At 39.0% G+C, this 24,880-nt stretch overlaps 1 protein-coding gene across 5 annotated transcripts in view; it reads left to right on the top strand.

The window, feature by feature from the left end:
- Window positions 1-24,880, top strand: part of RALGPS2 (Ral GEF with PH domain and SH3 binding motif 2) — a 122,169-nt gene that overhangs the window by 26,791 nt on the left and 70,498 nt on the right. For 4 of the 5 annotated variants that reach the window (XM_059673728.1, XM_059673725.1, XM_059673726.1 and 1 more), the window contains exons 2-4: window positions 8,311-8,458; window positions 14,192-14,296; window positions 15,138-15,188. In XM_059673728.1, the coding sequence (XP_059529711.1) occupies window positions 8,402-8,458; window positions 14,192-14,296; window positions 15,138-15,188 (213 nt within the window). In that variant the 5' untranslated portion in view covers window positions 8,311-8,401. The remainder of the gene's footprint in view (window positions 1-8,310; window positions 8,459-14,191; window positions 14,297-15,137; window positions 15,189-24,880) is intronic. The other variant, XM_059673729.1, reaches the window with a different exon arrangement.

Genomic DNA, 24,880 nt, shown 5'->3' with positions numbered 1-24,880 from the left:
CCTAAAGCCATTGCCCTACTCAGAAACCTTTAATGATTCCTAGTGCCAGACCCTTTCAGTCTAAATTCCGCCATGTGACAGATGAAACCCTTCATGATCTGTTGCTTCTTTGACCCTCTCAGAAAGGTTCTCCAGAGCTCCATACTGCACCTCCTTAGGACTATCTTTACTTTTAAATGTGTGCCCTTGCTTATAGTGTTTTTACTTCTCCTTTCTTCTTGACCTTCAACTTGTCTTTCTTTATAAACCTAAACATCATTTCTTCCTGCAGAAATCATGTGACTGTTGAAGCTGAATCGGTGTGATGGATTGTAGTATTCTGCGTTTGGGTTTTTTTCTCGTTTCCTGCTCTTTCTCCCTCTAGCCATATAATGAACTGAGTAGGAACAACCTTTTCTATTTCCCTCCTTTTTTCATTTCTTCCTCCTCCCCCTTTCCCTTTCTCTTACCCTCTCCTCCCATCCCCACTCCCCATTCTGTCCTGTTTTTTTTTCTTCTTATCTGTTTATCCATCTGTCCAGTCTTGTTTTTCTCTTCATCTGTCCTCTTATTCTCCCTTCCAGCTGCTTAGCACTATGAACTAATTTTGTGGTAAATTCTTTCTTTGTTTAAAATACCTTTATTTTACTTTATCTTGAATGAGAATTCAGCTGGGTATGGAATTCTAGGTTATTTTCTCTTAGCACTTTGAAGATATTTTATTTTCTTCCATGTCTTCTGGTACTGTAGAAGCTTTCCATTTAACTTTGTTCCTCTGTAAGCAAAGTGCCTATTCTGCTTGCTTTTTAAGCAGTTTAAAGTGATACACACACACACACACACACACACAACTTTTTAAATTTTATTATCCTGCTCAAGGCTTGTGATTCCTAAATATGAAGGTATATGTCTTTCTCATGCTCTGGAAACTTCTCAGCCTTTATTTCTTTAAAGAGTGTCTTTCATTATCTCTCTTTCTCTTGGAACTACTCTTAGGCTGTTACATTTTATTATTCTATTTTTTTCATTTCTTTTCACAGTTTTCCATTTCATTAACTCTTTATGCAGAATTTTTGCATAATTTTATTTTTCTACTAGAGGCCGAGTGCACAACATTTGTGCACTGGTGGGGGAAGGGGGTTTCTCAGTCCTGCCTGTGCCCTCTTGCATTGTGGGATCCCTCAAGGGATGTCCACCTGCCAGACATCCCCCGAGGGGTCCTTAGTGCTGCTGCAGAGGTGGGAGAGGCTCCCACCACCGCCGCTGCACTCGCCAGCTGTGAGCCCAGCTTCTGGCTGAGTGGTGCTCCCCCTGTGGGAGTGTACTGACCACCTGCATTGAGCATCTGCCCCCTGGTGGTCAGTGCACATCATAGCGACTAGTCGTTCCACTGTTTGGTCAATTTGCATTTTAGGGTTTTATTATATAGGATTCTACTTCACAAATTCTCTCTTCAGTTGTTTAATCTGATGCTTACTTCTCCAATGACCTTTTTTTCTTTTAAAAAAATATTTGGTTTTCTTACAAATGTTTGTCTTTTTCAGTGTCTCCTTTTAAGGGTGCTGATTTTAATCTTCCTCTTTGAAAGCCTTGTATCTAATAATTTCTCATCTAAAGTTCTCAAGTGATAATCCTAATAATAGATGAATTTCCTGCTTTTACTTGTAGTGGGATTGTTTGTTTATAGAATTGGTAAATGTTTATTCTGATCTGGCCACTGGGGCTTTATCTGTGAAAATCCCACATTGCCTGGTTTAAAAGAATGTCCCTCCCCCATATTTTTGTTGCTTTCATCTGCCTTGGGTTTTGGGAGTCCCATTGTCTTGTGAACATACTAAATGTGAATTTCTTGTCTTGAGGATCTTGGACCATGCTGGTAGTATAAATTCAAATTCCATGTCTGTGCTGAAGCATGGCAAAGATTACACATTTGTAGACAAATTATAGGTGCCCTTCACCAGCCTCTGTGTGAAGCCCAAGCCAAGACATGTAAGTTTCCTTATCTTCCTGTACCAGTATCCATTTTTTTAAGAATAGAATATCATCTCACTGATAGAGGTAGACTGTCAGTCTCTGGTTTTAGTCTAGGTAAAGGGGTAGGAATGGGGGAATGGGGTAGGAAGAGAATGTATGGGTCTCAATTCCATTATCTTCTCTTGGTTTTTCTTTGCTATCCTACTGGTATCAAAAATCAAGCCCACATTCTGAATTTCTTTATTTTTACTGATTTTGAGAGGGAGAGGGTGAGAGAGAGAGAAACATGGATCAGCTACCTACTGCATGCTCCCTACTGGCGATCGAGCCAGCAACTCAGGCATGTGCTCTGACCAGGAAATGAACCAGTGACCTCTCGGTACACAGGACGACACTCAACCAACTGAGCCACACCAGTCAAGATTTCTTGTATTTTTTTGTCAGCCATGGTGCTGGAAATCGAACTCTTAATAATATTCTTTTAAATATAGTATTTAAATATAATATAGTATTGTGTGTATTGATTATTTTATTGCCATTTTCCTTATATTCTTATTGTTAATCAGGCGTTCATATAATGACTGCTTTGTTCAGTCATTCACTCATTCTTTCAACAGATACTTATTAAATTTGAGGTCAAGAATTGTGTTTATGTGCCTGAATAAAAAATGGTGTGTTTTTTTTTTTCGTGTGTTTTGTTATAAATATGAGTTTTTAAGAAGATCCTATATAATAAAGAGGTAATATGCAAATTGACCATCACTCCAACACAAGATGGCTGCCCCCATGTGGACTAATATACCATTTTCTTAGATCAACAATATTAAGGAGGCCATGCAAGTTTAGCTGTCACATGTGCTGAAGTGAGCGAGCCTTTATACTATGATATATATAGGCCATTTAAATCTTTGGGCCTTCTATGAATGTCATATAAAATGTATCTTTAATGTTTTATTAATAATTTTAAAGGAAAGCAAGCTTTGAAATAACTTTGATATACATACTGAATTATAAATACAGTGTTTTAATCTTGCCTATGACTTTTTTTTTCACAAAACTTATAAAAATATAACAAGAAGTTTTAGTTTCTGTTGGACCTGTCACGCCTACTTTCATGTTTTTTTATAATTGTCCACTTGAATTATTTTTTTTAATCTTCACCCAGGAAAGTCTTGAAGCATATAATAAAAAAATAAACTGTCTTTTAGGAATTACAGTGTTTTTATGGTATTATATGAGGTTTTGTTGTCCTTAAATAGTATTAAATATTGTTGACATGTAGTACATTTATAAACAGTTATGAATAGGATATTCTTTGAGGTATGCTTTGCTGTACTTTTTTTTTTTTTTTTTTTTTTTTTTTTACTAAAAACGTAATTGATTTTAATATGACCTTAATTCTTGAGGAATAATATGAATGACATTTTATTTAAAAGCAGGTCAAGAAAACTTGAATCTTGATAGAAATAGATCATCAATCTCTCTGGCCTTGCTATTATAGTTCACAACTGTATTAATGTTAATTCTTGGTCTCTATTACCTATTTTTAAGTAAATAGTGGTAATAAAATTTATGTATTTGATATAAAGTAGATTAAGAATACATTCCCTATTTAATTAAAATATTTTCCTTAACACTAGGGGGCACTGTTGATACATGAATTCATATCTAAATCTTTATGCATAGAATGTAGAATAAAGTGAAATTATTTGAAAATATTTCATTACAAACTGAGTGTTGCCTTCAGAGAGAATTTGGATTTTTAAGGATAGTAAAGCTTATAAAATGAATTACTGTGGATTGGAGAAAGTTAAAATATTTCTCTGTGCTATTCATTTTCACATTGATTTTCTAAATGAATTCTAAATGGTTGTAAATCATTATTTCTTTTTAAAAAATATATTCTTATTGATTTCAGAGAGGAAGAGAGAGGGAGAGATAGGTAGAAACAATAATAAGGGAGAATTATTGATTAGCTGCCTCCTGCATGCCCCATGCTGTGGGGATCAAGCCTACAACCGGGCATGTGCCCTGACCAGGAATCGGATTATGACCTCCTGGTTCATAGGTCGACGCTCAACCACTGAGCCATGCTGGCTAGGCTAAAAACCATTATTTCTGATACACTTTTCATTTAAAAAAATTCTAGCACAATGTTTTGCTCTTAGCTGGTACTGAGAATATATCTAAAGAAATGAATATAAACTTAAGATGTGACTAAGGGTGCTGTCATTAGTAATAATTTTTAAGCATTCAAGTGTCTGCAGTTAGGCTTTTGATGATGTCCACCAACAGATATTTTGCTGGAGGCATATTTCTAAGGTTTTTGTCGTCTTTAATTAGAAGGCTCCATTAAATGTGAGCTTTATGTAGCTTAAGCAGGTAGTAGACAAAATATGCATCATTATAATATTGCACTTAACCTTGTGTCAGCACTGTTTTATTAATTCATTCTCCTCAGCACAACTCTGTGAAGTAAGTACTCACTGTCAAATCTGTTTTGTACGTAAGGAAAGTGAGCATGAAGTCCAGCAGTGCACAAGCTTAGGCAGTCTGTTCTAGTCTGTGCTTCTGAATCACTGTCACATAATGCACTCCAGAGAGAGGAAACTTAGCATCAAAAGAATTGTTACTGATATGTCAAACTTTTAAAAGTGGACCTAGTTTAAAGTACCTAATTTATAGACATTTAGCATTTCTCTTATGAAAAACAGAGAACTGAATGGGAGAGGCCTGGCCAGTGTTGTGTTCAGTGGTTAGAGCTTTGGCCTGAGGGGTTCAATTCCCAGTCAAGGGCACATATTTGGGTTGCAGGATTGATCTCCTTCTCTCCCTTCCTTCCTTTTCCACTCCCTCTCCCTCTCCCTCCATCTTTATCCCCCTCCCCCCCTTATTCTGTCTCTAAAAATCAATGGAAAAAATACCCTCGGGTAAGGATTAACCAAAAAATAAATAACTGAATGGGAGAATATATTTGCCAGCGATATATCTGATAAAGGGTTAATATCCAAAATTTATAAAGAAATCATACAACTCAACACCAAAAAAACAACAACAATCCATTTAAAAAATTGGCAGACCTTAATAGACACTTCTCTAAAGAGGACATACAGATGGCCAAGAGACATATAAAAAGATATTCAGTGTCACTAATCATCAGAGAGATGCAAATTAAAACCACAATGAGCCCTGGCTGGTGTTTCTCAGTGGTTAGAGCGTCAGCCTGCACACCCAAGGATTCAATTCTTCGTCAGGGGCATGTACCTAGGTTGCAGGTTCGATCCCTGACCCCTTGGAGCTCATGCAGCAGGCAACCAGTCAATGTGTATCTCTCACATTGATATGTGTATCTGTCACCTCTCTCTCTCCCTCTCCCTCCCTCTCTCTCTCTTCCTCTCTTCCTCCCTCTCCCTCCTCTCCCTCCCTTCATCCAACCCTACTTCTACTCTCTCTAAAAGCAATGGAAAAAATATCTTCCAGTGAATATTAATTTTTTTAAAAATCCCACAATGAGGTATCACCTCACATTATCATAATGGCTATCATCATTAAATCAGCAAACAACAAATGCTGGGGAGGATGTGGAGAAAAGGGAACCCCCATGCACTGTTGGTGAGAATGCACATTGGTGCAGCCACTATGGAAAACAGGATGGAGGGTCCTCAAAAATTAAAAATGGAACTGCCTGTGACTCAGCAATTCCACTTCTGGGTATATATCCAAATAAACCCAAAACACTAATTCAAAAGAATAGATCTACCCCTATGTTCATTGCAGCATTATTTACAATAGCCAAAATATGAGAGCAACCCAAGTGCCCATCAATGGATGAGTGGATAAAAAAGCTAAGGTACATATATACAATGGAATATTACTTGGCTGTAAAAAAGAATAAAATCTTACCATTTGTGATAGTATGGATAGACCAAGAAGGTATTATGCTAAGTGTAATAAGTCAGTCAGAGAAAGACAAATACCATATGATTTCACTTATACATGGCATCTAAAAAACTAAACAGAAACAGACTCATAGATACAGAGAACACACTGGTGGTTGCCAGAGCAGAGGGGGGTTGGGGGACTGGGTGAAAATGGTGAAGGGTTTAGGATATACAAATTGGTAGTTACAAAACAGTCATGGAGATGTAAAGTACAACATAGGGAATATAGTCAATACTGGTGACACAGTGCACGGATTCGTGCACATTGAAAGGAAATTAATTAGAAGGTGGCTGGGAGGGCGGGACCTGGCAAGACAGGCTAGATATGCCCTAGAGCCAACCTCCCATGGTCCCTCCCTGGCCAGCAACACTTGGGGTGGCACTGTGGCTCGAAGGGCATCTGCGGAGTGAGTGGGGTCCCTCTGGCAGGTGGGGTCCCTCGGCCTGGCCTGCGGGGATCAGGCTGAAACCAGCTCTCTGACATCCCCCAAGGGGTCCCGAAGTGCAAGAGGGCACTCTGCAAAGTTGCTGTGATACAGGGTGTAGAACGCAAAGGGAAGTGTGCAGTAAACCAGATTCGGGGCAACAGTGCCCCAGCAACAACATAACCTATGGCCGAAGGTGGGGTCGCGTGGCCCCACGAGGAATCGGGCTCCCTCCTCTCTGGTTTCGGGGTGTGTCACCTGAGAACCACTACTTCCAAGTCACGGCAGCTCCTGCATTGAGCATGCGCCCCCTGGTGGTCAGTATGTGTCATAGTGATCGATCAGGTGGACACTTAGTATATTAGCCGTGTGTGTGTGTGTGTGTGTGTGTGTGTGTGTGTGTGTATATATATTCATTTATTTTAGTGCAATAACTATGTATGGTGCCAGGTGGGTACTGGAAATATCTGGGGTACCACTTCGTAAAGTATATGATTGTCTAACCACTATGATGTACACCTGAAACAATCCTATATAATAAAAGAGAAATATGTAAATTGACCATCCCTCCACTACATTCACCAGCCAATCAGGAGTGAGTATGCAAATTAACCTGACAAAGATAGCAGGTTAATTTGCATACACAGGCACTGGGTGGAGAGCAGAGCGGGAGAGCCGGAGGCTTGGGGGGATGTGGCTCCCTCGGTTGTTCCCAGCAGCACGGGGAGCACCAGGAATGCTGGGAATCGTAGTTCTGGTGGCAGATGGCTCTCCTAGACACTAGAGCAAAGCGAGCCTGGAGCAAGTTACTGTTGCGATGGGGGATGGAGGGAAAGCAAAGGTGAGAGATGTAAGTAAAATCAGAGTGTCTAGGAAAAATTAAAGGGAAGATATCCTAAAACTTCCAGGAAATCTCCACCAATGAAGCAAAGAAAAAAAATGTCTCTATTATTCTATGAGCAACAAACCAAACTGGGTTGGGGGTCTCAGACAATTCACTCATATGATTGCAAAGACAGACAGAAACTCCCAGATTGGAGAGGGTGCAGGTTGGACTGAGGGACCCCCACATCCCCCAGTGCACGAATGTCATGCACCGGGCCTCTAGTACATAATAATACTAGATGTAAACTGTAATTGAACAATAAAATTAAAAAATGAACAAAAACCATCATAGAAATTTATAGTTGGAAAGGAAACTTAAGGCCCATTTACTCCTTTAATTTTCAGAGAGGAAGAAATTCTGCCCTAGATCGTTGAAGCTATTTGTGGAAAGGGATTATTTACCTCAGTCAGGTAAATATTCTGACTTCCAGTGAAGTGGACAGAAATGCAGTGTTGTAGAGAGAATATTTGACCAGAATTTTAGATAGCTTGAATTTTATTCTTGGCTGCTCATTTATACCATCCTCTGTCCTCAGAGGCTGTTTCTAATTAATATCTTCCTTAATTAGTCTTATTGGTAGTTGTGAAGATAAGTGAGACAGTGGATTGAAGATATTCAATAAACTTTAATACCCTATACAAATAAATACATATTGTGGTATTTTTATTACACATTCCATAATACTTTATTTGTAATATCTTCATAAACTAGATTATCAGCCACGGTAAACTTACTCATTGTTGATTTAAGGATGTCATTTAGAACTCTAAAAATTTATTGTTAGGCCATGTGTTACTCTGCCACGTGTTTTTTTATACTTTATTTATTTAAAAGTAAAAAGTTTTGAATTTTTCTCACAATAAGTGAAAAATTGCACTTCTGCTTTGATGATGAAGAACCATAAAGTAACATGCATTGAACACTGTCCGTTTGGTGTTTCTGATCATGTGAAAATAGCATATAGGATTGTCCTCAAACTGGCTTCAGTGATTTAACTGAATAAGAAAGAATTCGGTAAAGTTGAAAAAATGTCTTTCTTGACATGGTGATAGGCATTGATTTGGTTTCTTAAACACACATTTAAAATTTTGTTTCTTTTTTACAGGAATAATAATGTATTTGTGGCCTTGGACGTGAAGCAGTCAGTCAGTCTTCTGTGCTGTTAACATAGCATCAGGACTGATGTTGTGGGAAGCATGGACCTACTGAACGGGCAGGCAAGCAGTGTTAATGTTGCTGCTACTGCTTCGGAGGTAAGACATTGAAGAAGTTGCCTTGTAAAGTTTCTTTTTTTTTTTTTTTATAATATATTTTACTGATTTTTTACAGAGAGGAAGGGAGAGAGATAGAGAGCTAGAAACATTGATAAGAGAGAAACATCGATCAGCTGCCTCCTGCACATCTCCCACTGGGGATGTTCCCGCAACCCAGGTACATGCCCCCGACCGGAATCGAACCTGGGACCCCTCAGTCCGCAGGCCCACACTCTATCCACTGAGCCAAACTGGTTTCGGCCTTGTAAAGTTTCTTACCTGGTATTCTAACTTTTAAAGTATCATCGTTGCTCACAGATTTAAATCAGAAGTTGAAAAAGGGCTAAAATTTTTTTAGTTTAAAAACCAAACGTTTTCATTGTGCCATTTAGATGTTCACTGTGCATCTTAGAAACAGCTAATCCTTATCTACTTAAAGTGCTTGACAGATAATGATTACTTAAAATCCTTTCTTGGGTTTAGTTTTATAGGACACCTAGAATTTCTTTTATGGGTGTTTTTATATGCCATGAACCTTGAGGGCAATAGTAAAGTGGAACAAATAAAGATTCTTTTATTTGGAATTGTACGTATAACTTTTGGTCACTATCTAGATCCCTTGATTCCAAGCCCATTGAAGGAGATTATAGAGCCATGAGGCTGGATTAGGCAGGGCTACTCTGGTGATGTAGCTTAGAGTGTTAAGGACGGAGATGAAGATGGAACCAGTGCTCACCTCTCTAGTTAATATCTCAATTTATTTTTGCCTCACCTTTTATTTCTCTTTTGTCTATAAATCTAGGGTACTTGCCTGCTTTCCTTAATTACTTTAGCATCCAGTTTCTGTGCTCTTTATTTTTCTCTTATTATATAGCTTGAGAATAATGGCCTCAAATTTGGCCTCAAATTTCTTTAATAACTTCATTTTGCCCCAAACCATTATTTGGGTCTTGCTATTGAAATTATTCTAAGCATGTATTTATTATTTGTCTTATAAAAATAATTTCCATATTTTTATCTCTAGCTCTGGCTTCCCTCATAAATTTTATTAAACATTTCTGAAGGACCAGACATTTTAATTGCAAAATGAACAGAATCAAGTTACTGCTGCACAACCTGTAAAGAAAATAGTCCATCCCCTCTCTCTGACTTCTGTTAATAGCATCTCCATCTCTATAGCCATCTAAGTTTGAATTTTTAGATTTCTCATTAACTTGCTTCCCCTTTGCCCATCACAATTAACTGCAAAGCCGAAGTTAACTGTCTTCTGTAATGTAATCCTGGAAGTACCATCCTTTCATCTCTGCTTATTCTGTTGGTTAGAAACAGGTCATAGGTCCTGCTCCCACTCAAGTTGAGAAGATTACAAAATAAAGAGAGAAATCCTTGGCAGCTGCCTCACAGTCTATCCCCCACACTTTATCTCTAGGGTCCAGTCCTTTCCTCCTTATTTCTGCTAGCACTGTCTTCGTTTGGTCATTTATTATTTCTTGTCTGAATTATTGCAACAGCTTTTTAGTTTGATCTTGTACTTCTACTAAGCTGGGTTTGGTCCATTTGACTGTAGTTCAGTTTTAGTCTTCTTAAAATATAGCTGTTAAACTTTATTGTACCCCCAAACTATTTGTGGTTCCTCATTGCCTAATTAAATACAAATGACCTTCAGCCTTGCATTCAAGACTTTTCTCAAAATGGCCCTAAATTTGTTCTCTAATGGATTTAACGGCTGCTAATCCTCTATAAAATGAAATTTATAGTCTCATGAAAGAATATATATAAACCTTAGTTTTTCCTACTTCTGTTTATACCTGCCTATGTCATTTTTTACCTGGAATTTCTTTTCTCTTTCTGATGTGTCCCTCCTTCTCACTACACAAAAAAATACATTTTGTCTGTCTTTCAAAACCTGTTTCAAATGCTATACTTTCAGGAAAGTCTTTTCCTGATCCCTTAAACAGATGGGAGCTTTTTTATTTTTGAAACTATCACTTAAAAAAAAATACTTTTTAATAATTTTTTCACAAATTTATACATAGCTTTTCTTCCTCAGGGATTATATGTTTATGTATGTTTGTATTATAAGTGTGTTTATTTGGTATATTAATAACCATATTACTTTAATACATCTACACTAATAAAAGAGAAAAATGGTAATTGGCGTACACGATACCCTTTTCATTGGCTAATCAGGGCTATATGCAAATTAACTGCCAACTAAGATTGGCAGTTAACTGCCAACAAGATGGCGGTTAATTTGCATATGTAGGCACAATGCAGGGAGGCGAAAGGGAAAGCAGGAAGAAGCCCCCTGCCACTGACAGTGATCGGAAACCCAGGGGGGAGCTAAGAGCTGGGGGGCAGGGCAAAGGCGGCCCTGGGGCCGCCTTTGCCCTGCCCCCCAGCCATGATTGAAGAATCAGGAGCCTTTGCCGCCCTGGCCAGTGATAGCAGGAAGTAGGGGTGGAGCCAGCGATGGGAGCTGGACACGGTCGAAGCTGGCAGTCCCAGGAGCTAGGGGTCCCTTGCCTGGGCCTAAAGCGGAGCCCACGATCGCGGGGCCACTGCACCTGTGGGTCCCCGCTGCCCGAGCCGGACGCCTCAGCCAGAGGCGTTAGGCCTGGGCAGGGGCGGAGCCTGCAACCGCGGGGAGCTGGGGGTCCCCTGCCCAGGCCTGACACCTCTGCCGGAGGCCTCAGGCCTGGTCAAGGGGCCGATCCGGTGATTGGTGATCCGAGGGTGATGAGGGTCAACTCCTCTGGCCGAGGCATCAGGCCTGGGTGGGGGGCGGAGCCGGGGATTGGGGGGATATGATGGTCCCCTTGCCCAGGCTTGAAGCCTGGGTCAGAGGCGTCAGGCTTGGGCGGGGGGTGGAGCAAGCGATCAGAGGGAGATGGGGGTCCCCTGCCCAGGCATGATTCCTGGGCCAGAGGCCTCAGTCCTGGGCGGGGGCCAGAGCCAGTGATGGGGGGAGATGGGGGTCCCCTGTCCAAGCCTGACACCTCTGGCGGAGGCGTCAGGCCTGGGCAAGGGGCCGATCAGGCGATCGGAGGGTGATGGGGGTCTACGCCTCTGGCCAAGGCATCAAGCCTCGGCAAGGGGCAGAGCCAGTAATCGGAGGGGTCTGGGGGTCCCCTGCCCAGGCCTGATGCCTGGGCCAGAGGCATCAGGCCTGGGCTGGGGGCAGAACCAGTGATGGGGGGAAATGAGGGTCCCCTGCCCAGGCCTGACACCTCTGTCAGAGGCAAGGGGCCGATCCTGCGATTGGAGGGTGATGGGGGTCAACGCCTGAGGGCTCCCAGTATGTGAGAGGGGGCAGGCTGGGCTGAGGGACACTCCCCCCCCCCCCACACACACCCAGTGCACGAATTTCGTGCACCGGGCCCCTAGTTAAGTATATGTGTATATGTATAGTATATTAATAACTATATATCCTGAAACATTTGTCTAATAATTACATGAAGCAGTACACAATTATTTGTTAAATAAAATAGATCATTTCACTTATATACAAAATTTTGTTGACTTTCCTAAAAGTGAATGAATTACATCAGGCTTCAGATATAAAAATAGTTTTCACCTTCTCTTAAAGTACAATCTAGTAATATATTAAAATGCAGATTTCTCATAAATATGATAAGCTTACAGAATGAACAAGATACTTCTCTGGGTGATTGACTTCTTCTTTTTCAGTAACTTTACTCTTTTTAAAAAAAATTTATCTTGATTGTTGAAAGTATTACATACTTTTATTCTTAACCTGAGCTCTCAAAGCTTCCAATAGCAGTAGAGTTACAGTAAACTTTGTTTCAGACTTTTAGAAATGTGTACTTTGTTTAGTATTGTGTTGAATAAAGAGTTACTAACTGCTCTCTCACAGTGCATTATGCTAAGTACTGCTTAGCTTCTTATCCTCACTGTTGTATTTCCTGATATTGGAGAAGCAGATAGAAGCACATCCCTTGTAATTGTAAGGACAAAAGGAAAGTGATTACTCGTTTTCATGACCAGGGAAACTACCATTATGATTTGCTAGCTTGCCTTGAAGCAGTTAAAAACTTGGAAAAAATTACCATTATGTTTAATTACCAGGTTAGTACTTGACTGATGTAATTAGCTATCTGGGCAGTTACTGGATTAGTATACTGCTAAACTGAATTCTGTTTGAATGCTTAACATTATGAATAAATTTCTATATTAGTCTTAGGACATAAAATAATGTTGACATACTGTAAGCTTGTCATAGTTACAGAGATTAAACACATCAAATAAAACTATGTAGAAAGGTCATTTATGGAATGAAAAAGTGGAACATTATCCAAGCACTGTGTTACAGTGCCAGAGGTGTAACATACACATAGTGGGACTGCCAGAGGAGAAAGGGGAGCAGGAGAAATATTTGAAATAATTATGGTTGAGAGCTTTCCAGAATTAATGATGGATCCCTCCCTTTTAACTGTCTTGATAATTAGCTGCTCCTGAAAGGGAGGGGAAAAGTAAAAATGTGGCATAAGGACAAGTGCTCAAAATTGGTGTCTAACAGCTAGTAGGCTAACATTTTATACCTTGGTAATTGAAACTTTGGTGAAATTTTTTGTGTCATTAACTGTGCCTGATTTCCTGCTTCCATTTAGTAGAGCATAATCTAAATATTGTTACAGTTGATGAAGCCCTGATTTCAGCCAAAAGATGCAGAGTACATTTTTATCATGTGGTACAAAGGAAATGGAAACTGACCAGAAGTAAGATATTCAGAGCCAAAAGCCACTTTTTGGTGTACATGTAACAATAGCATATTCAAACATAAAATAGTAATCTTAAAGTAGAAAACACTTAAATTTGTAATATAATAGGAAGAATAGTATCAATTACAGTATCACATACATTCACTTCACAAATAGTATTGGATTATTTAATAATAGAGTTCTGAACATTTTCTTGTGGTTCATGTTATGAAAATAATCTTCCATTTTCTTTGTAAAAATAAGTTTAAAAATTATAAATAGGTGTATCCTTCTCTCTAAACTTCCTTTTCAACCCATTTGAAAATCATTTAACTTATTAAAGTCTTTTATTTTTATAGAAATGATAGGGCTGTCAGGGTGAGGAAACTGACAGACGACAAAATGACTTACTCAGGAACCTAAAAACCTGAAGTTGAGATTAGGCTTCTAGTTGCCTGACCCTTTACCTGGTGCTTTTCCAGATAAGCAACACATTCTGCCCAACTTCCCTGCAGCATCTGTTAACCCACTCTACTCCGTTTCCTCAGTTTTTATTTTAAATTTTTTTTCTTTATTGATTAAGGTATTACATATGTGTCCTTATTCCCCTAGTGCCCCCCCAACCCCCACACTCATGCCCTCACCCCCCTGCTGTCTGTGTCCATTGGTTAGGCCTATATGCTTGCATACAAGTCCTTTGGTTGATCTCTACCCCTTACCCCCACCCTCCCCTACCTTCCCTCTGAGGTTTGACAGTCTGGTCGATGCTTCTCTGTCTCTGGATCTGTTTTTGTTCATGAGTTTATGTTGTTCATTATATTCCACAAATGAGTGAGATCATTTGATATTTATCTTACTCTGACTGGCTTATTTCGCTTAGTATAATGCTCTCCAGTTCCATCCATGCTGTTGCAAATGGTAAGGTTTCCTCAGTTGTTAATGCCAATCTCGTTTCTGTGACATTGACTATGAGATAGTATTAAAATGGCTGCATTTTCTTTTACTTTAACAGAAAAGTAGCAGTTCTGAATCGTTAAGTGACAAGGGTTCTGAATTGAAGAAAAGCTTTGATGCCGTGGTATTTGATATTCTTAAGGTTACACCAGAAGAATATGCGGTAAGCCTCCCCCCTCCTTGCTCCAGTTTTTGCACATAGTTTATATATTGGTGCTATTGAGTTAGAATTTATAGGATCAGCGGAGGTCCTGGTAAAAGTAAATAAACAAAGCTGGGGGTGAGAATTAAAAGGGAGAGTAGCCCAAGGATGGAGCAAGCAGAGGGATGAAATGGGGAAGGTAAGAAGAGCTGTAGATATTTTTAGAGCAGCACATAAACTTTTGTTTAGCTTGGTAAGTAATAATAAGTATTTTACCTTCTTGGTAATTGCTTTCGTGGTCCCTACTTGTAACACCTCCCCAAACCAACTGTACTTTATTGACAGGTTAGGGGTATTTTTACTTTTTGGAAAGTAAAAAATTGAGAAATGAAAGTTGAAGGCATTATTGCAATATTATGAAAACTACCCAGAAAAACTTTTATTTCTTAAATGACATAAATGTTTATTTATATTCTCTTTCTCCTTTAACTTATTAACAGAATATAATGATTTCCTGATATTGAACACTGCTCCATGAACCAGTAGATCTGATTTTTGGTTTTGATTTTGATTTCAAGTATAACTGTGTTCAAATTTTTCAAAATTATTTTTATTTTCTAACTTTACTTCATTTATCTCACAAGAAAATAATGAATAGGTATGAAATAATTAGAAATACATTTATTTAATGGTACTAGGACTAAATTTTCATTTTTTTAAGTCCTTATAAATTGATATTTTCCTGGTAAAGACTTGGTTATTCAATATATTTTAGTATAGAATATCACTTTTATTTAGAATATATGTCATTATCATGGAATTCCAAAGAAGAAATGGTCTTTTTTTTTACTTTTTATTTCAGGGTCAAATAACACTAATGGATGTCCCAGTATTTAAAGCCATTCAACCAGATGTGAGTACTTTTAAAGAACTTTTCTTTTAAATATACAAAATAGTCAATTATAGAATCCCTAATTAAGAAGTTTTAGAATTGTCAAAGTGTGCTTCCTAAATTGTAAAGGTTTAAAGCTCTTGATGTTACTTGTCTGTATATTGTTCAGGCCTCAGAAACTCATGTGGCGTTCACAGCTATACATCACTCAGTCATAGGTAGTACTATAAGAGTCATTTTGGTCAATTTGGCTTCCTCACTTTAGTGAAGGGGGAAAATAGACTTCAAGAGGTTGTATGATTTACCCAAGGCTTTGAAGCTTTTTAATGGGAGCATGAGAATAAGACACAGTTTCACAACTTACTCCAGTTATCTTTTCCCTTATACCTTTATTTTATAACTTTATAATATGACATTATGTTGGCATATTTGAGGGAAGAGAGAGAATCAAAAACGGCACTTTTGTTTTGTATTTTTAAAGAAGGAGACTAACATTTATCATGCATCTACCCACTGTAAGTAAGCCACTTCTGCTTACATAGGGGAACTACCAGTATTACTGGAGTGAGTTGTGAAACCCAGGGCAAAGGCCAGCGAGCTACGGTGAGTTTATAGTGGGCAGATAGCAGAAGGTGAGCAGTCGAGGAAGGGCTAGGTGGTATGCCATCTCGAAAACCATTACTCATAATCACCAAGATTACATGACATTTGGCAGCATAAACTGGACTTTGTCATCTGGCAGAAAAATGTTTTCTAGTTTATCATGAGATATTTAACATAAGACATAAAGAACAATAAGATGAACTCCTGTGTACCTACCCAACCCGTACTGTTGAAGCCACGCTGCATTCTCCTACATTCACCTCCTCTCTTCCCTCCTCCCACCAACGCCGCCACTATCCAGTGCAGATCTGTGTCATTCCTGTGCATTTAATATATTTTTCCTGCAAGCACATATATCCCTTAGCAATATGTGCTATTGCAGGTTTTACATTCTTTATGTAGATGGAATCCTATTTTTTGTCGTCTTTAGCATGCTTCTTGTGTTCAGTATTGCTGAGGAGCATCCATGTTGATACCTGCACTCCGAGCACATTAGTTACTGAGTTTGTAGAGCATAAGCATCTTCAAATTGTTTTCCAAAGTGTTTGGTTAGATACTGCTTATTTTGTCAAAAACCATTGCTACGGAATAATTTGACAAAATATTACTTAAGCCATGATGTCAGCCAGTCTAATGAATTCATCTTACTTAGTAGCATAAAATGGTATCTACCTCATTATGTAGTTAGAATATTAGCTTCATTTAAAGTATGAAGGAATTCTTTTAAAAATTAAGGAATTCTTTTTGTTAAAATTTAGCAAAATACTATGAAAAGATAGTGGTTATCACTGAATCTAGTAAGTTTATCTTTGTTTTTGTCCACTATACCAAGTCTCAGTACTTCAAAAAACTTTAAAAGCTGTGTTTTTGTGTTTTGTGTGTGTACTTTATGAAACTGTAAAATCTTTAGTGAAGTTACACCAGAACTATTTAAATTAAAGCTTATTATTATATTTGTATAATCATATGTACCTTTATTGCTGGTGATGATTTACTCACATTTTCTGAAACTAAAAGTGTACTAAATTTGAACTTTGAAGATGAGAGTCTGAATCCTGTGTGGCTTAGTGATTTTATTGGCAGGCTGGTGATTAAACCACACAGGTCTCAGTTACCTATACTAGAGACCATTTCCGTTTATTAAAATAGATCTCTCCTATTGCTAATTCAGTACCCTACATAGGGCCCTGTAATTCCCATCAGTTTGTGGAATTCCTGTCTGTATTCCCGGGGCTTTCATGTCAAGCAGAATTTAGCTCAATGTTCCGCCTAACCTTGTTGTTGACCTGTAGGAAGGAAGGGGCAACTACAGAAGTTCCGTCACTTTCTAGTGAAGCTGCTTATTGGTCACTTCTGATGTGCCATGTACTTCAGAATTGCGCAGGGGAAAAGAAAAGTTCCAAACCTTTAATTTCACTGTAGGAACTAGCTGCCTTATCTTTGAAATGTGAAAAGTTATTTTTTATTATATAGAGACTGTCTTTACTCATTGAAACTATACATAATCAAAATCATGTCTTTAAGAGCAGATCTGGATCAAACATAATGCTAATCTGGTTTCTCTCCAACCCTGTATCACGCTTGAAATTAACTCAGATTGAAAGAAGACAAAAGGACAGATTTTTGTTGTTGTTAATCCTCACCTGAGGATATTTTTTCCATTGATTTTTTAGAGAGAGTGGAAGGGTGAGAAAGAGACAGAGGGAAAGAAACATCGGATGCGAGAGAGACACATCAACTGGTTGCCTCCCGTATGCACCCTGCAACTGAAGTTCGTGCCCTTGACCAGAGTCAAGCATGCAATCCTTCAGTCTGAGGGCAGACACTCTAACCCCTGAAACCGGCTAGGGCAAAGGAACAGATTTTGATACTTGGCTTATTGGGTTTTTTTTTGTTGTTGTTTCATGGTAGGGAAAAAATACGTTTACCAATAAAAGAATTTAATATTAAAGGAAAGTTCTCCGGTAATTTTAAAAAATACTTAATAGGAATATAATTACACAGAAAAAGGGTTTGCTTTGGTATTACTTTTTAAGATTCCCTGTCTGAGAGATTTGTACCATCTTCCCATTTTTCATTCCAATCAGAAACCTCCAAATCATTCTTTTTCCTTCTCCCTTTATCCTGTTTTCCCTATTCTCCAATATTGCCAATTGATTTTACCTCCTAAATAATTTTCCCCTTCTACTTCCCTATCAAGTCTGAAGGACATTTATTAAGAGTACAATGTTTTTACAAGGCTGCAACTCATTGTCTCTAGAAATATGAGCATCCCTCCGTGTCTGGATGTTGTTAGGCCTGAGACAGCTCAGTGGGTCATCTGTTTACCAGTGGATCCCTCCATCTGAGCACATGGCCTGCTGATCCCATAGCTCGTGCTACAGAAATCCTAAGAATCTTCACTTGCCCACTAGCCCCAGCAGCATGGCCAACTTTGGAAGCTTCTATAGATAGTCATCTCCCTTACATAAAACCTTCTTTACCCACGTCTCTTCTCCTCCCAGTAAGTAGCCATCTCTTAGTGATGGGGAGGACACTCAGTAATATTCTGTGGGAACAGGAGGGGTTTTTCTTCCTGCCCACAATTCAGAACACTTTCAGGTTTCTTCCCTAGTGTGAGTTATTCAAGACTTAGTAAGGGCAGAAGTTTAGCTTAATGGTTCTGGACATTCATTAATTTGTAGAATAAATGTTTGGGTATTTAGTCGAAGCTCAACTGTTGTTCAGCTTTCCCCACATTTCTTATAGGTCTAGATTTCCCCAGTGTGATTTCTGTTTTGATCCTGCCGGCTTGTTTTCTTGCAGAAAGCTCTTACCCCTTTAGAGGGCTTCCCTCCTGTGTGAGTCCTTCCGTGCTGAGGAAGCAGTGACTGTGTGCTGAAGGTTTTTCCATGTTTATTGCATTCATAGGGTGTTTGGTTTTTTTTTTGTCAATTATAACCTCTGATGCTCTCTAAAGCTTGTGTTTCTGCTGAAGGCATTGCCCTGTGTACTAAAACAGAATGAGCATTGTCATTCATCGCAGGATGAGTGATGACAGGAACCTGCGTGCAGTTAGGTTTCCTCTTCAGGGGCATTTCTGTGGTGCTTTTGTAAGTCTTAAGGAAGGAGGGAAGAGTGCGTTCGTCATTACATTAGATAATGTCTGCCTCTCTGAGGTTCTCAAGTGTTCCTGAAGTGTCAGGCTCTGATTGAAAGTCCTCTGACTTGTATTCCATTCAAAGAAAAAGCCTACACTTTATTTGTTCTGGACGTCAGTACAGTAAGGCGTATGTATAGATTGTCAGCAAACAGACATTAAATACAAAGGATCGATAAGCCCCTCTTGTAAAACTGGGGTGCACTAGAGAGTGAGGAAGAATGCTGGTTAAAATGAGGGTAAGTACATAGTAGGAAATTCTGAATCTTAAACCATTGTTTAAAGACTTTCAATTGAGATATTCCTGACAGTATGTAGAAAGAGCTTTCCCTCTGCAGATTTTCTTGTGTATGCAAAGTGACTGTCATATATATATATATATATATATATATATATATATATATATATATATATATATACACACACACACACACACACACACTATATTAAATATACTTTTGTTGATTTTAGAGAGGAAGGGAGAGGGAGAGATAGAAACATCAATGATGAGAGAGAATTATTGATTGGCTGACTCCTGCATGCCCCACACTGGGGATCGAGCCCGCAACCTGGGTATGTGCCCTTGACCGGAATTGAACCATGACCTCCTAATCCATAGGTCAATGATTAACCACTGAGCCATGCTAGCTGGGCAGAAGTGATATTTTTTATTTTACATATTACATTGGAGTTATATAATTTGAGGAAGAATGCTAGTTTCAAAGCTATTCTGTTGATTAAAAATACAGGAATCATAGTGAGGACTTCATCTGTGGCTGAGACACCTTTCTAAATAGCCATGTAGGCTGAATGCTAATGGATGTACTCTACCCCTTTAAAGCTCCCCACTTTTGAGCCAGTGTACCTCGGCAGATGTTATCATCTTGTGAGGATCCCCGGGCCCCTGCAGTCTTTACAAATTCCATCACTTTTTCTGTTCTTCCTCCGTCTCTGTCTACATGCTGGTCTATATTGGCCTTTTCTCTTCTTCTATCTTTAGGTATCCCTACAACATCACCCTTAGAGCAGTCCTTTTAAGAGTGTTGGAACCTACAGGATGAAAGTTAGATCAAGAATTTGACTTTACAGAGCAAACCTACAAGACATAAGAGAAGCTGTGGCTCCTGTGAAATTCAGTAATTCTTTCACAGGGTAGGTGGTCCTCAGTTGTGGTGTTTGCCTTCCCACATGCTTCCAAAGTAAATGCAGTTGAAAATCGGGCTTAACAATTTCATGGCTCAAAATGATATTTGAACAGATGAGTCCATGAATACTCTTTCAATTACACTTTTAATGACCATTAAGAAATTGCCTTTCTATATGAGGGTTACTATTAGAGGATTTCTCGTCGCTGCCTGATTTAAAAATTAAGTTAGATGCTATAGTTCCTTGAGCCTTTGCTAAAACAGAGGCTTTTTACATAGTATACTCGTTACATCAGTTCTGTTCTTAAGTCAGAAACATTCTTTGAGTCACTAATTACTTCAACTTTTTGGTGTTTGTGGGAGATGCTTTAATATACAGTAACTCTTGACCAGGGTACAAGATGACACTGGTAGAATTTATTTCTTAGATTGTATTTTCATGCCACTTGGAAGAAGACCCTAGAGCAGCCGTGGGCAAACTATGGCCCGCGGGCCGGATCTGGCCCGTTTGAAATGAATAAAACTAAAAAAAAAAAAAAAAAAAGACCGTACCCTTTTATGTAATGATGTTTACTTTGAATTTATATTAGTTCACACAAACACTCCATCCATGCTTTTGTTCCGGCCCTCCAGTCCAGTTTAAGAACCCATTGTGGCCCTCTAGTCAAAAAGTTTGCCCACCCCTGCCCTAGAGTCTGAGACAAAAAGAAGTAAAGACAAAGGAAAAGGCAATTTCCTTTTCTCAGGGAGAAATTTAGTGACTGTTGAGAGGTGGAGGTGGGGCAGGACAAAATACCTTGAAGGCCAGTTAACCATAAGAGCATGTCAGGGTTTCAGAGGGAAGTGGTGGGGTCCATGCCCTTTCAGTTTCATAATCCATTACCTGGGTCTTTGTTGTTGTTGTTGAACTTCTTATTTTGAGGTAATTATAGATTCATAGGAAGTTGCAAAAAATAGTGCAGAGAAGTCCCATTTACCCTTCACCTAGTTTTTCCTAGAGTTACATCTTACAGACATATAGTTCAATACATGCCAGTCCAGTTCTGTGACATTTTGTATGTGTATATTTGTCTAACCACCCCCTCAGTTGAGATACGGAGCAATTCTATCACAAGGATCTCTCCCTAATGCTACGTTCCCCTCACTCCTGCGCCCACCCCCAGCATCCTTAACTCCTGGCAACCACCAGTCTGTTCTCCATCTCTATAGTTCTTGTGGTTTATTGTGTTAGATGGACTAGTAATGTAACATTGTCTCAAAGGGGAAATATTTTCTGTAGCAGAAACTACCATCTGAAGTAATTTTTTAAAAAAACCTTATTTCTTGATATTTTCTAATTATACGTTTCTTTTTTAATGGAAGTCTCCAATTGAATTTTAATCCATTTGCTCCCCAAGTAATATGACAACAGATTCATTCATTCCCCTCTACCCATCTTCCAATAAAACTTTCTTAAAGGGGCAGTCCATTTTTCCGTTAAGTTAATGATGTGGAAATGTTCTAAGAATTAAATTTTTTAAAACCTCTTAGCATTTTTTCATTTGAGGAAAAATGTGAAACATAAAGCCATAAGTCACCAGTACTTTTGTCTAAGTTCCTTACCTATCCTATACAGTGGGGCCTTGATGTACGAGTGTCCCGACTAATGAGTTTTTCGAGATGCGAGCCGCCTCTCAGCCGATTTTTTGCTTTGAGTTGCGAGCTAAAATTCGGGTTACGAGCCAGCTTCAGATACCCCACCGCTAGTTGGTGCAGCAAACATCACAGTGAACGCCACAACATCAGCCCAGCATCACGTGTCTCACTCGTTCACTTTTTGATTTGACATACGAGTAATTTGAGTTATGAGCTCTGTCACGGAACGAATTAAACTCGTAAGTCAAGGCCCCACTGTATAATAAAAGGCTAATATGCAAATAGACCGAATGGTGGAACAACCAAACAACTAGTCGCCATGACGTGTGCTGACCACCAGGGGGCATGTGTGAAACATGGCGGGCGTTGGCCGCAGTGGGATGGTGGAGCAGGTGAGCAAGGGCGCCAGACCCAGGCGGGGCACTGGTTACTAAAAATTCTTTGCTCCCTCGCACTGCAGTCCTGCCTAGCGCTTATACCCACTACCAGCGCCAGCCCTGCTCACACCCACTGCCGGTGCCTAGCACCAGTCCCAATCACTCAGCACCATCAACAGGTGCTAGCAGTGGCTGCCGGCCTGATCACCCCTGAGGGCTTCTCCACTTCCCCCTGCTCCTGAGGGGCAATCAGGGCAGCAGCCGCCACTCACACCCACTGCTGGCCCCGGCCCCAATCACTCTATGCCATCAGCGGTGTGAGCAGGCTGGGTCCATCAGAGTGTGGGAGCGGCTGCGGCACAGCCCACATTTCCTTTCAAGATGCACATGTTCATGCACTGGGCACCTAGTCATAATGTAATGGTGAAGGTAGGATCAAATGAGTTGGTATGTATAAAGCACCTAGAATAGTGCCTGGCACATAGTGATCTTTAAATTGGTGTTAACTATTTTTTTTAATATATTTTATTGATTTTTTAGAGAGGAAGGGAGAGGGATAGAGAGTTAGAAACATCGATGAGAGAGAAACATCAATCAGCTGCCTCCTGCACACCCCCTACTGGGGATGTGCCCACAACCAAGGTACATGCCCTTGACTGGAATCGAACCTGGGACCCTTCAGTCCACAGGCCGATGCTCTATCCACTGAGCCAAACCAGTCAGGGCTTAACTATTATTTTTATTGCTGCTGTTAAGTTATCTGTTCTCAGAATGAGAAGAAGTTTTAAAGCAAAAAATCTCAATAGATTAAATCACACAGGTGTAATGGCTATTTTAAAGAAATAAAATTCCAGGTCCCATAGGCACGTCAAGAAGATTGGGAGGATGTGTATTATTACATAGTTTTTCTTCAGGTGGTGGGTTTATAGGTGATTCACAGTCCCCCACTCCCCATTTTCTCCCTATTTAACAAACATAACTACTCTTTATTTTAATTCTTTATTGTTGAAAGTATTGCATATGTCTTCTTTTTCCTCCATTGACCTCTCCCCGCCCACTCATGCCCCCAGCATAGGCCCTCACTCCCCTACTGTCTGTGTTCAGTGGTTATGCGTATATGCATGCATACAAATCCTTTGGATGATCTCTTACCTCCCCTGCCTTCCCTCTGAGGTTTGACAGTTTATTTGATACTTCTATGTCTCTGGATCTATTTTTGTTCATCAGTTTATGTTCATTATATTTCACAAATGAGTGAGATCATGTGATATTTATCTTTCTCTGACTGGCTTATTTTGCTTAGTATAATGCTCTCCAGGTCCATCCATGCTGTTGCAAATGGTAAGCGTTCTTTCTTTTTTACAGCAGCGTAGTATTACATTGTGTAGATGTACCATAATTACTCTTATATTTGGGGAAACTAAAGTAATAATATATATAAGGGGAATTAAATATACTCAGTTTTGATACAACTGTTGTGTAGTGCTAATATAAATAATTCAGTATTTCAGGATGGCAATTAGATCTCAAAGCCTTGAAAAAGTTCATACTCTTTGACCTAGTGATTTTACTCCCAGTACTATATTTTTAGGAGATGATCACAAATGTCGGAAAGATAGAAGGATATTCATTATTTATAGCATAGCCTTTTAGCAAGAAAATGGAATTTGCCTTATGTGTAAAGCTCTATAATTAAGTTTGAACTCCATGTCAAATGGCTGCATTGACTGGATTAGTAAGTTTAACAGCAATTTGGTAGAGATACTTTGATCATAGCATTAGTATAAATTTGGAAATTGTATTACTTGGTTAAAAACAAATTTGATATTTATGGATTTAATTCAGGAATTTTGTCTGAAAATATGGCATTTTTATATAGTTGTATAAGACTGATTTTTAGGAGGAACAAAAATATTTTCTAGCAGGTGGATGTTTTCTAATACAATTATCATGTAATGTTATTTTTATGTTAATATGCTATCACTAAATATTTTTGGCTGTACTAGAATATAATATGAAATGAGCATATATCTAGGCTGAGTACCAAGTAGTTTTTTTATTGTAGAGTTGCTTCTGTCATTTTATTTTTTCCTTCTGTAATTTCAAATTTGATAGTTATAATTTAATTTTAGGTTTTAAAAATGTTAGTAATTTGTATCTTCAGAGCATTTACTGCTTATCAGTGGTATTGAAGCAACGTCATCTCTTCCCTCAGCATTCCCATCTCAGTTGCTCCAGTCAGAAACTTGGAAATCTTAGTACTTCTGGATACCTCATCCTTGGCTTACACTGTGTGAATCCAATTGTTGACCAAGTCCTGTCTGCCTCCAAATAACTTGAATATATCACTTTTTTCAATATCCATTGACCCATTCTAGTCGAGGGAACTACATTTTTCTTGGGAGTATTGTAGTATCTTATTTCCTCAAACTTTCCCTGACTCAGTCCATTCCTTTGTGTTAGTTTCTATTTCATTTTAAATCTTATTGAATATATGTATGCATCATGTTTAAGAAATTAAATATTTCCATAAGACAGTGGTTCTCAACCTTCCTAATGCCGTGATCCTTTAATACAGTTCCTCATGTTGTGGTGACCCCCCAACCATAAAATTATTTTCGTTGCTACTTTATAACTGTAATTTTGCTACTGTTATGAATCTTAATGTAAATATCTGATATGCAGGATGTGTTTAGGAAACCCCTGTGAAAGGGTCATTCGACCCCCAAAGGGGTCTCGACCCACAGGTTGAGAACCGCTGCCATAAGAGAACATAATATAGCAATACTCAAGTCCAGTTGCTCCCACCCTTCC

This window comes from Myotis daubentonii, chromosome 18 (genome assembly GCF_963259705.1).
Source record: "Myotis daubentonii chromosome 18, mMyoDau2.1, whole genome shotgun sequence".
Lineage (NCBI taxonomy): Eukaryota > Metazoa > Chordata > Mammalia > Chiroptera > Vespertilionidae > Myotis > Myotis daubentonii.
Note: the sequence above shows the minus strand (reverse complement) of the source record. Positions and strands in the feature narration are given on the sequence as shown.